The 13790-nt window shown below is 34.6% G+C and overlaps 1 protein-coding gene and 1 long non-coding RNA gene across 2 annotated transcripts in view; one reads left to right on the top strand and one right to left on the bottom strand.

Moving 5' to 3' along the window:
* Nucleotides 1-703: 703 nt before the first annotated feature.
* The window catches only part of LOC111507031 (metabotropic glutamate receptor 2), a 369065-nt gene continuing 355978 nt past the window's right edge, over nt 704-13790 (bottom strand). Inside the window, 5 exon segments of the mRNA XM_074176817.1 lie at nt 704-3609; nt 3665-3860; nt 4162-4313; nt 5756-5969; nt 10689-10851. Coding sequence (XP_074032918.1) covers nt 3440-3609; nt 3665-3860; nt 4162-4313; nt 5756-5969; nt 10689-10851 — 895 coding nt within the window. The 3' untranslated portion in view covers nt 704-3439.
* On the top strand, nt 12290-13409 carry LOC141482884 (uncharacterized). The gene is made up of 3 exons (XR_012465778.1): nt 12290-12456; nt 12526-12618; nt 12920-13409. It is a non-coding gene; the product is annotated as an uncharacterized lncRNA (long non-coding RNA).

Raw genomic sequence — 13790 nt, 5'->3', positions numbered from 1 at the left:
CTATAAAAACAAAAAAACTACGGAAACGGAATGAATGGGATTTCAAAATGGAAATTAAGAAAGTGAGATTGAAAAACAATTATAGTTAACCTAAAATCTGTACAATATTTTCTACTGTTCCAGTAGTTTTCAGCGTTGCTCAAATCTTTTCACTGAAACTTCACATCCTGGACATTCATAAGGGACATTTTTCAGTGAGTGCTCTTGAGAAAATGAAATAAGTGACAGAAGCATTGCTGAAGAAATAGAAGTGGAAATTTCACATTTTTCATTGTGACGTTAATTACCACTGCATTTAAAATCGAAATTATATTATCTTCTGATTTTTACTTCTGATTTTTGTAAAACATTCGATAATTTATATTCACTTCTACAAGTTTGAAGGTTAATTTTACTTCACAATGAAGAGATTCTTTCATAAGATCATATGTCTACCACATTCATTTTCGAAATTCCCAAAAAAGGGACAACTGATTTCGTATGTGACGATCAGAGTTTAACTGTTACTATCAAAAATTTCAAATGTGTTTCTCAGATTGAGAAAAATCAGTTAAAATATTCACTTCTGGTTATTTTTGGACTCGTAACTAACGTGTTTGTATATGCAACGGCGGTTAATTCATCAATGTGTGACAACAGTCTTTTCAACTTTGCTTTTACCTTCATACATATTGAATGAGAGATGTGAAATAAAACAATAATATCCATACACATTTTTATTGTTGAACTTCCGGTACATAATACATATACATTTTATTCATTACATATTTGTGAAGTTTTATTTATATTTTTTTTTACATAATTTCACATGTAAGGCGAATAACAAACGATTTATAAATGTGAACAATTTTGAGTTGGGACCATATTACAAGATGTTTATATATGTATGTTTCGATATAAATATTATACCTTTTTACGAAATACAGATATTCTCACGATTATCATGAACGTTCCTCTTTACAATAAAGAATATTTTTTCGGACTAATAAGCGATGAGAAGACATTCTTTGTTTCGTGACAGTTTTCAACGAAGGGCTCATGCATATTGAATTCTGCCACGTTGTCATACTACTGATAATCGTTGAATTTACGCCAAAAAATGACCTGAAGGACTTTCATCAAATTTTGTTCGTAAACTCAACAATATTTCACTAGTTGACTTCCATTTAACTTTGACGATACATTCAACAAAAATTCAGCATAACAATGTTTTTATTCAAGCAATAAAAAATAGGAAGCTCACTATTTATTGACATATTGAACTCCACAAAAAATAAGTTCAACAAACCGACTTTAAAATTGGTACAAATTCTGATTAGATATTTAGGTACCTTAAAGGTACCAGGTACGTTAAAGTTCTTATCAAATCAGTGTCACGAAAACATACTATTAATCGTTTATTATGCAAACATCAAATGTCATTTGCGATATGGTGTTCTTGACTGGAGTACATGTACCTCTTGGTCACGTGTTTTCGCTGTGCAAAAATTTGCAGGACTAAATTGGAGGCAGTCATGTAGAGAGGCTTTTAAGCGACTAAAGATTTTAACTTTGACAGGCTTGTATCTGTATGAACTGTGTATTTATGTATACAAACATAAAGATACATTTTTCAATAGAACAGATCATCAATATGACACTAGATCCAGAAATCTTCTTGTGCCTGCTGTGCACAGAACTAACCTAGACAAAAAAAATCATTTATATTTGGGATGCAAAGTTTTTAATCACCTTGATGTCTCTATCCAAACATCTCCAAATATTAATATCTTTGATTCCAGACTTGAAGCATTTCTTATTGGGAAGAACTGTTACAGTATTAATGAATTTGTGACATAATACTATATTTTATGAAGATGTTTTCTTGTTGACAATTCAAATGTTATATTTGTGCTGTTGTTTTTCCATCAAATGATTTGCAGATCAGTTTTTTTCTCCTGAGCTCACTCCTTACAGCGTTGAGTGAATGATCATTAGGTTCAAAAATCGTGTACTCTGAGTAGAAGGCAAGTCGGTTTGATTTTGATGTGAGTCAGTAGAAAAGGCATTGTGAATGGTTTCAACAGCGAAAATCTGTATCAATTTCAGAATACTGGGAGAGCTGCATTATATCTGATATAACAAGGATTAAAACTGTGGTTGGGCTTCTCATTACGCTTCTCAGTTACGAAGGAAATATATCAGACGATGGTTGTGAATATTCCAGTGAACATTTGAGTTGAATTTCAGTGTATTCAAATTTGAAAAATGGAGAATATTCTAATAAAATTATCTACAGACAATAAAATCGTTTGCAAAGCTGAAAAAGAAAATTTTACTGAAAATGAATTAAGTAACTAGATATACTTTTAGGAAACAATGTTTTATAATTGGAACAAAGTTTAAACGTGTGAGAGCCTTACAAGAAATAAATAAATGTATCGTCAAACCACTTAGCTCAGTCAAGCTTGGAAATATTAACATTTTCACAACATATTCAACGTTTAACTTACCCTGTAGAATGATACAATGTACACTTCAACAATTATATAAATATGTTCATGTGAAAAGTCTACAGAAATATTCCATTTGGAATCTATGATGAAGTCGATCATATTTTTGCTACCTTTCAATTTTATCAATCGGTTTCTCAGCAACATGTCCATATATACTCCAATGATGGAATAGATTGAGGGTTATGACAAATTTTTCTAATTGCTAAAAAATGTTTCACATGCAAACATCTGGCTTTTGTTCCTAACCCAGGTCTAATATTTCTATTGACTTTTCGATGAGACTTTCCTTGCAGTACAAGTTTGTAAAATATCAGTTAAGTATAACAAAAATGAGTTATATGCATATTTACATGAAAGACACAATTGATGAAATAGTCACTATAATCACATGAATATGCCACAATATATACTTATAGGTAACGTTGGGCAAAAATATTACTTTAAATGTTCAGATTCATCTGCCTCAGTCATTGTTTCAGAAAATTATACAATTTAGTCGAAATCTGTTTTCTGGAGGCTCTTTCCATGACTACTTTTTTTTTAAGACAAAATACAAAACTTGTTGATAAGTATGCCATTTGGCCTAAAAAATGCTCCATCAACTATTCAAAGAGTAAATAAGTATCAAACTGGTATTATCATATGACATTTGGTTCAAACAAAATGCTTCGCCAACTGTTCATGAACTTTGGAAGTTTTATATACATTTGTGAGATCGAAGTATTGTTATCACCTCTCTGACTCAACTTGATTTTAGAATAGACTCTTTTCTCAGATTGCACCACCAATAAAATGTATTATATTTTCATTTCAATTGAAATCACGCTGAAGTTTTTCCTTTTTTAAGAAAAGTTTCATCAACTTTGGCTTCTTCAACACGTAGTTGGAGTTCACACCTGAATAGGTTTCCTTTTCAAACTTGAAGGTCTGCTGTCAGACTTCTGCTATGATGCTAGTTCTTTTATTTTTGGTGATGGCGACATTGTCGCCGGACCATTGCCGATATTGTGGTTGTTGTTAATTTTAGGAGTTAGATCCGGTGTAATGTTGTAGGGCGCATCAGAATTTGTCTGGGTGCTACTGTCCTTTGTGCAGGGTTGTTTGTAGAATATTTCTGGAAAAAATAAACAATTATTCCGTGGCAAACAACAATAATTAATTCATCATACCATCTTCTACTTTTTCTATAGGAGAAACATGTTTCTGCACGTTCTGCTTTTGATCGCAAGTAGCTGCTGTAACCATCACAGCAGCCATCATACTTCCAGACCCGGTGTTCGTTGAGCTTTTGTTGATGGCACTGTATCTCATCGGCATCATGCTTTGTCTAATATTTCGCTCTGGACGTATCAGAATGATGTATAACTAAAAACAACAAAAACAACAGAAAATATATTTTTTCAGTCTATTGAAAACACTCTTTCTACACTAAAACAACAGTACCCACTCCCGACGCACGTTTCGCAAACCAAGTCAACATCATCAGGCGATAATTAAGGAATGTGATGGTTGAAGTCATCTCCAGATTATGCTTACTCTGTTAGCAAAACGCGCATCATCTGTTCTGGTGTGGGAATCGTGTTTTTAATATATCCATTTTATGCCAGAGATTTCACTTCTACATATCAAATTGTTCAATGGAGAAAAATGCTATTTTTAGTATTACCTTGGGGGAAAACAAACAAGCCACTGTTACGCTTGCAGATAGGCTGATAGTGACAGACATGCTTGTAATTCGCAATGCAACGTGATTTGCAGTTCCGAAGTAGAGCGGGACGAAAGCTAGCCAGATTACGCAGGTCGTATACATGGTGAAACCTGAAAGATAAGTAGTTTTATATAGGGTCTTTCATTAAGCATTCCTATATTTAAATTTGATAACATCGAAATTTTTTATTCGTTTGAAAGAACTATTGATGCCATTATGAGTGGAGTATAACATCTTCCAAATATCCGCCACGGCTTCCATGACTTTGGCGCATGAATCAGGATTAATTTGACCGATGGCATGGATCATGTTGACTTTGAGGACAGCTGTGGTTTGTGGCTTATTTGCGTATACCTGCGAATTAAACTACACAAGAAAAAGTCCAACGGGGTCAAACCGCACGATCTCGTTGGCCAGTTCACATCACCTCCACGTGAGATAACAGTAATATAGCTGTAAGATTTCCAACTCAAAATCCCATGGCTCTTCACTCTAGTGATTTTGGACTTCAGGCCCAGTTCACACAGGAGGGACAAAGGTCCGCGCCTCGTCTCTCTCAGACGTCCACTTTTGCCATCATTCAGTCAACCAATCAGAAGCTACTGCGCGTACAGCGGGAAATTCAAACCAGCAGATAAACAAGGCCGGTTCTGGTGCATTACAATGACGCGCGTCGTTGGTAAGTGTTTCAGAGAGAGACTTTCGTGAGTGGAAGAGAGAAATGTGTGATGTAATCAATGCAGAGAGGGATGGAACGAGAGTATCGGAGAGATTCAAAGAGCGTGGACCCCCTTGGGACTCCGCCTCATCCCTCGGGCCCCCTTGTAACATACCATTCACGTTGTCATCTGCAGCTGAGTGAAATTTAATAAAAAAAAGTTTATCAGTATGAGAATCGAGCCCAGGTCGTCGGCGTGTTGGACGTTGTATTTAGCCTCGACACCAACGTGGAATATTGGAAGTAATTGCGAATTGTTGATATTTATAGCGGTTGTTTCGTCGGGACCGAAATTGAGTCATTCTCTATACTTGACCGTTTTTTTTTATTTTCGTAGAATTTTTGGAAAATTGTGACGTAATTTACATGTAGGAGGTAGGGAAATATTCTTAGACTTGGGGAAGAATTGATGTTTCATAAAAAAGTGTGTGTCTGTGTGTAAGAGTGCGAGAGACACGTGTGACGTAGTCGTCCCCACTCACTAACGTCTCTCTTTCTGAAACACCCACGACGAGACACGTGTAACCTTGAAGTGTACCAGAACCGGCCTTGTTCATCTACTGGTTTGAATTTCCCGCTGTACGCGCGGTAGCTTCTGATTGGTTGACTGGTTTACTTATATGTGTTGTTTCGTGACTTATCCCATAACTTGTAAAAGTTCTATTGAATGGACCAATAAAATATATCTATCTATCTTCGTTCAATAGTTTCATACATTCTTAATTTGTTGGATTTGATATTGTCAGCAAAATGAAATCATAGAAAAACTGAAATTTTGCCTTCGAAACCATTCTGTTCGTACAACACTGTCTCGGTAACTGTTTTTTCTCGTACCTATATGTTTCGATTCGTTGAATGCCTCCGGTATCTTTCTCGTCAGAACGGCGTACACCGTACATATGACTATGAGAAAAATGGGGTAGGTGAAAGCTATCATATATGATGCATCGATGTAGGACGAGCATACGAGCAGATTATCTTCCCTCGTGGGATAATGGTGGATCGCTCTGGGAGGTGAGATAATCATCCAGATGCCGTTGATCAGTACCTGAAAGAAAATGAACTGCTTGTGATGGATCGATGATACAGTTATTTGGTTTAAAAAACATAATATTTGAGAGGGTTTTTGATGCAAAATACAGATAACGAAGAAATTAACTGATATTTCAGTTCGTGTGTATTATACCAAAAAATATCACATAGAATGTTTGTTTTCATTACTGTTCATCACATTTACTCAGGATTTCAATAGCACAGTGAACTAGTAGAGTCTGAATGTTAATTTAGTAACAGAGGAATATTTATTGTTATCTTCATTTCCTTATTCAGAGAAAATATACCGAGTGTAAAGTTGGTAGAGATGGAAAAACGAAATTTTCGCAATTACATGTATAAAAATAAATCTATGAATTGATGAATGTAGCCGTTAGTACGTGGTAGAAAATCATAATGTAACTAACTGACACTGACACTAACAATAAACTTATTTTGTAAGTTTGAAAATGTCCTTATAGGACGAAACTGCAGTAACGTTAGTTACAAATAAAAGTGGTAAAGAACATAGAAAGTTTCATTTCTCTTTTCTTCACAAATAAATCTACTTCTTCATGCATTTACAACTCATTCACCCTCACAGGGGTGGTACCAGGGGTTGCACCCCAAAATCTTTAATTGAATCATCCATCAATACGTAGCTCTTTTTTAAGACTTTGGAAAAATAAATATCGCAGGGGGTCAAATCTGGTGAATATGGTGGCTGAGGAATTATTACGGTATTGTTTTTGGCCAACTGTAAAACTGTGTAGTGAAAATCTCACGATAAAGTGATTTTTGAATACGTTAATTATGGATTTTCATCAAGTATCGGCCAATCCCATCATACATATTACTTTAATAACACTTCACTTAATAACACTTCAATCTTTATTTCCTTATTCAGAGACAATATATCGAGTGTCTGAAGGTGGTAGAGATGGAAAAACGAAATTTTGGCAATTACATGTATACAAATGAATCTCCTTCTTCACACATTTAAAACTCATTCACCTCACAGGGGTGGTACCAGGGGTTGCACCCCAAAATCTTTAATTGAATCCTACATCAATACGTAGCTCATTTTGCAGACTTTGGAAAAATAGATATCGCAGGGGGTCAAATCTGGTGAATATGGTGGCTGAGGCATTATTACGGTGTTGTTTTTGGGTAAAAAATTACGAACAACTATGACGAGTGAGCAGGTTCATTATGGTGATGCAAAAGCCATGAACTGTTTTCCCGCAATAACGAAAGTTTTTTTCATATTGCTTTTCGTAAGCGACGGATACTTTTAGGATAATACCCATTATTGACCGAATTACCATGTGGCAAGAACTCCTAATGTATTATGCCACGGTGATCGTAGCATTTGATATCTGATCGAAATCGACCTGCTTTCTTGCTCTTGGCTCTTTTGAGCTCTTCCATTGGGACGACTGGACTTTGACTTCTATGTCCTAACCATATACCAATGATTCGTTACTAGTTAGGACCCTTTTGAGCAAATCTGGATTGCCGTTGACCTCATTCAACAATTCCTGCGACGGTTTTTTGGTAAAAATTCAGCAATTTCAGAACGAACTTTGCTTCCACACGCTTCATGCCCAAAATTACCGAAAAAATACCGAACAATACACGTATAGACAATACATAGTCCAGACTTCTATTGTCTAATATCATATAAATAGATTTGCAATCCCTGAAAGAATCTGTGAAAAATTAAAAAGATCAGCTGAAAAATAACAATTATATGAAGCAAAAATACTGAAATCACAATGAAATTAAATAACACCGCACCACAGTAAGCCCCCTCACTTGTATGGGTTATCCAAAATCCACAAGAAGGATGGTCCGCTCAGACCGATCATTAGCTCCAGAGATTCAGCCACTCAGAACTGGTTCAGATTTTTACTACCAATAATTGAACCACTGCAAGGAAAAACATCATCTTTTGTGAAAAATTCAAGGTATTTCGTTGAACTACTAGGGGAAATCGAAGTCAAAGAGCAGGATCGACTGATCAGTTCCGACGTGAAAAGCCTCTACACCAACGTTCCTGTCGAAGAAGCACTTCAAATCATACAGAGGAAGCTATTGGAAGATGGGGACCTGAAAAGTGGAGTATTGGTGAAGAAGACCGACACTAAATGACGTGCTACAAACAAACATATTGTAAAATATTGTTGAATAAAAAAAAATAAAGAAAGAAATAAATGGAAAACATCTGTATATTGAAAACCCACTCACACAGGACAGTATCTGAACCAGGAATTCAACCACCATCAATCGACTAAGAGAGGAATCATCAAGAGTCTACTAGTCCGTGCTTTTGGGCTCTGTGATACAAAGGAAGGTTTCGAGAAGGAACTAGACATCATCAAAAATGACCTTCAACGGATTTCAAATCAATTTATAACATATATTAGACAATGGAAGTCCGAACATTTCATTGAATGTACCACGAAACATTGTCAACCACCTTCAAACAAACAATACATAGTTTTTGTGTCTACAAAATATGTTGTTGAATAAAATAAATGACAAAACGAAAGAAATTTCAAGTTACAGTTCGTCAAATCTAGGAAGAGACTTGAGAATTCTTTTTCCCTCCCTCTCGCTCTCATCGTCTTCTAACGAATACACATCTTGTGGGCGCGACCATAACGGAATTCAGAAAGCTCTTCCTACATTTGACAAGCTGTAGCTAAAAGTGATTGAAGTATATTGAACTTATCACTCACACTCAAATGTGTATTTTCTCAAAGACTGTTGTCTTACATTGAATATAAAAGTTTGCCGATATGATTTATCCTTTTTGACAAGTAGATTTATCAAATGTTTATACATATGCTACTTGAGAAACACAAATTTCAAAAATAAAAAATTCTTCTAAAAAGTCTTATAAACAGTTATAACTTGTTCAGACTTGACTTGTTTTTTCAGGCTGAACGGTAACCCGGTATTCTGAAATTAAAAATGATATAAAGATAATGTTTTAGATAATTACATAGCAGTTATTCAGGAAAATTAATATCGCCCATGTTTTCATAAGTTTGAAGATGAACAACTTTTAGTTTGCGAAGTTTCGGTAAATATGGGTCTGAATTTTATTTCTTAGTGTAGGTAATTAAAAACTGACTGATAAGCGGGTAAAGTTTTCATGAAAATCAGTGAATTAGCTGTAAACTTTGATTATGGCGTCGGAAACTTTTGTTATTTGGTAGTGCCGGATAAATTATATTGGATGTAATACAAAGGAACGGTATAATATGCATTTGGGAAAATTTAGAGGATGGAGATAATATAGTGAAATTGATAAACATCTGGAAGAGTTGTCAAATCATGGATGTATGAGTATTTCATTATAATTTGAAATTTTGTGCTATTTCCGAGTGAAACATCATTCTTGAAATGAGATTATACAGCACCCATTTTATGTAATATATACAACTGGTTCAACACAACAATATACATATACGAGATGACATTTCTATATAGCTTCCTCTTCCTCTCCTCCAACGTTTGCGATTAATCTTGTTTGGGCACTCAGTACATATAAGGGAAATCGCAATATAAACATGAGTCTATTTGAAGACCCTGGTTTAACAGGCTACATTGTTTGCATGACGTTTAATGAACATTTTCTGCACGTTCAAATCTTTTATATTACACAAAATCTCTGGTAAAATGCACCGTCAATTAAGTATTGCTTTTTGCCCTCACACATATAATCAATTCATCATTTGAAACGGGCTGTATTCTCCAGCAGTGGAAGACCCATGTTTAAGAAGACCTCTATAAAAGTAAATAGCCTCAGTTATCTCTGTTCCATAAATCAAGTTCAAACTTTGGCTTGAACAGTATTTTCTTTCGACAAAAAGCAATGCTTTATTAACATAAGAAATTTCCTTTTACCAATTTTCTTCAAACTGGCAAATGTTGCTTCACTCAAAATTTTCTTTCCCCCAAACTGATAGTCGGAAAACTGTAAAATTTGTACACGTGTCTTGAAGGTTAGGGTTAACTAAAAATCATTTAATACTACTAGAGCCATCTATGTGTTATCCTACAAAGTTTTTTGTCCATATTACTTCTAGCATAGTTAAGATATTCGTTGATCTCAGGTCAGACAAATTTTGATGATTTGAAGACCTTCCACTTTTGAGATTGGAGTTATTCTTGCATGCTTTCAAGATACAGTGAATTTTGATGGTAGAACAAGTGGAAAACACATTTTCTAACAGCCATCTGAACTTGAAGAAACTCATATTTGATTTCTTCAGAGTCTATTACAGTTGTCTCTCTCTCCCCTTACAAATACGCCATCTATGGGATCGGCAGAGAACTAATCCTCGAATGACAAAGGTGGTTAGTTGCGTTCTCTGTCGATCCCATAGATGGCGTTTTCTTAAGAGGGAGATGTCGATTTTTGTTTCTCAGGCATGTCCTTTAAGGACAGTTGAGTCCAGTAACGCATTTGTGGTTCAGTCTTATACTACTGATGAGACCTATCGCGAGTTGAAACAGCAATGGCTGGTGTTGAGTTACGAATGTGTTGTGTTTGGGCTCTGGTTGTCAACTCTGCCCTTATTATTGGTTTCATTAACATCTTTTTTAGGGAATCTACAAGGGCGAGGAAGCATGTGAATGGTATGAAATTCTCAAGACTATATAATGAATGGGAACAAATGAACACAGTTCCAATAAATGTAAATTTGAATTCCATATTTACCTGGACTCCAACCAATCCGAAACAAATAACAAGCTGAGAGCGAGGGGATATGAAGTTGGGCCTCTTGGCTGAGTGTTTTCCCGCATTGAAAATCCGAGAAATGCGGTTGGTTTTTGTTAATAATGCAGCGTACACGACGGTGAAGCAGAATCCTGCTCCGAATCTGAAACAAAGTAAAGAATATTTGAAATGCTCCGGAGCGTTTACATGAGTGAAGTACAAAGAGTTGCCATGATTGCGGTTTCATCAATACAAGAAACGCTTGGGCTGAATTACCTGCTCGGATTTTGATTCTGAACGTAACTAGCTTTGACAAAATGCACTTGGATTGATGAAAGGGAATATACATGAATGTGGATTTTAATACTGAAGACTAGATCCATTGAAATGCTTTGAGTGATGAAGAGGAATTTACATGTACCTCATAATAAAACTTGATTATGTTAGACTGTTTGAAAAAAATCTGTTTTTCCGTTAATCAGCTGTCGCCCCCATACGAACGACAACTCTCAGAAGTTGAGAAACTTGTGCAAGCTAATGATTAACGAGGTCTTACCTTTTTAACGTGTGATTTCTTACCTACTAAGTAAGATAACGATTAGTATCAATGATAAGAATGTAGTCATCTTTTAATTGTATTGAACGAAAAGCAGTTTTTAGAAAGAAATGTTTTGGCTTTCTACTTTCCCATTTTGATACATGAAATGTGGGAATTTTCCAACGGAAGAAAAAAATTAATTAATTTCTATATGAACTCTTCACAAAGATGTGTGGATCATGCAAAGAAGTAACTTTCAGACACAGAGTGGAAAACAAAACTTCTCAAAACAACTACTTTTATAAGACGGCTAAAAACCAAAGAAGACCCAGGATGCCCACACAGCACCAGATATTCATGGAATATTCCTTGTATATCATAAAACGAATGTATATATTCCAAATATTCATAGAATATTCTTGGAATATATACATGCCTTTAGAATATTCATAGAATATGCTTGGATGAATATGGCAGGATTATTCCCGAAAGAATGTGCATAGAATGTCTATAAATGGAATATTCTCCCTTGAATATTCTAAGAATATTGTCGATCGAATATACCATATGGTATATTTTTAGAATATATCCCCACGGTATATTTTGGAATATTCTATACAATAACGTATTCAAATAATTCAATATTATTAAAAACAAAAATATTTGAAGATCTTAATCGAATGCATAACGTAATGTATATAACCCTGATAGTGTTAACCAGTTTTTGAACTCAACGCGAAGATTCTGGATGAATTGCTCCAACAGCAACTGTTGGAAACGACAAAAAAATTTGAATGGGCCAATAAATGAACCAATTGCATCAATAAATTAGTTAATTCTCATCCTATTTTTTCTTTTTGTATTTGAAATCATTTAATTACAAAGCGAAAAATCCTGGAAACAGAGAAATGGGGAAGTGAAGAATTGGAGTAAACGTTTCTCATTGGTCAATTGAAGTGTAGCGCGCGACAGTCGAATAAGCTCTGTGAAAGCGGCTGTCCCTTAATGCTTGGTACCTTTGCGTTAAATTCGACATTTGATTCAACATGGCGATTGACGTGGCAGGTTCGCGAGTGTAATGCATGGTGTGTTGGTGTTATTATCAAAGTATAATTCTGTCACGTTCAGTGTACCATTTATAATTTGGGGTTGTCCAATTTGCAGTACCGCGAATAGTTTGATTTTGGATCTTCAAACAGGAGAGTTGCATCTATTCAGTCTTCAAGAAAAGTAAGTAAAATGCAATAGTATCGATAATAAAGTCATGGTGATTAACCTACTATAGGTACCTCATTTTAGGTTCGAGGAGAGTTGGTGTGTGGGATTTGTTGGTTTGACTAAGTACATGTTTGAACTAGAGTGATTTCAGTTGTGTATCTTTAATAGAGAAAAGTAAGTGAATGACACATCCTTTTGTATCATTTGTTTTCATAATTTTTATCACTCGTTTTCAAGATAGTATCAATTTGCCCAAAAGGAAACAGAGTGGTACCTGGTACAGGCAGGTGCGCCAAGGAACTGAAAACGTAATGAGTACTTTTCAACAAGACAATGCAAGTTGCTCTCGAAGTCATAAAATGTTGTAAATGTTCATGAGTAACCTATGCGAAAAATATCTATTTGATTTTTGTTCCAGTTTTATTGTGCCACTTTCAAATAGTGATAATGAACGTTAATGTACATTTTGTTTCAGGTATTACTATTGAAACACTGGCTGATGCATTGTTGGACAAATATAAGGAAAACTATTCTGGTGAGCAAAGTTTGAATAACTTTAAGTAAGTGAAATTCATTGAGGAACCCATCATACCACTCATTTTGAATACTTCATTTGTGAGTTTATTTTTTTAAGTGAGAAACCTAACCTATCCTATTTCTTGATGTAATTCAATGAAATGATATATTTATTATTTTTTAATTAGTGCTGATGAATTCACAGAGTTGTTATTTTAGTATATTTTTAGTATACATTTGTTTGAGAGTAGGAACATCTTAATTTGAATACATTTCTAATATTTGTAATATGACAGTATTCAGGAATATTTTATTCAGTGAATAAATATTTTGAATTAGATTTTTTATTTTTAATATTGGTTGAAACGTCAAATATTTCAGTGTATATTGTTTTTAAAATATATTTGTTTATGAATATTATGTGTTTTATTACTTGTGTGAATCTTGCATCAAAATGCAATATATACATGCCTAATAGCGTTTACTCGTCACATTCTTGGAATATTCCAAATATTCCTAGAATATTCATAAAATGTATTTAAAGAATATTCTATGATGTTTCCCTATTGTATATTCCTACAATAAACTAAGAATATCCTGAATATTTTATGAATATTCCTCGGGTTCTATTCCTGGAATATTTTTAATAGAATATACCTTACATATTCTAAGAATATTATAAGATATTCCAAGAATATTCCCAAGGAATATTCTTAAAATATATCAAAGGTTCGCCTGGAGCACTTCCAGGGAATGGAAAAATTATCAGCGTGGTTGAAACAGAACTGGCTGGTATCTCAATCGCCACTAAAGGAATAACCAGGAAAGGA

The sequence above is a fragment of the Leptinotarsa decemlineata genome, unplaced genomic scaffold, assembly GCF_025532065.1.
Source record: "Leptinotarsa decemlineata unplaced genomic scaffold, Ldec_3_MD MMD2_tig00002082_RagTag_RagTag, whole genome shotgun sequence".
Taxonomy (NCBI): domain Eukaryota; kingdom Metazoa; phylum Arthropoda; class Insecta; order Coleoptera; family Chrysomelidae; genus Leptinotarsa; species Leptinotarsa decemlineata.
The sequence above is the reverse complement of the archived record's forward strand: the minus strand, read 5'-3'. Positions and strand labels throughout refer to the sequence as shown.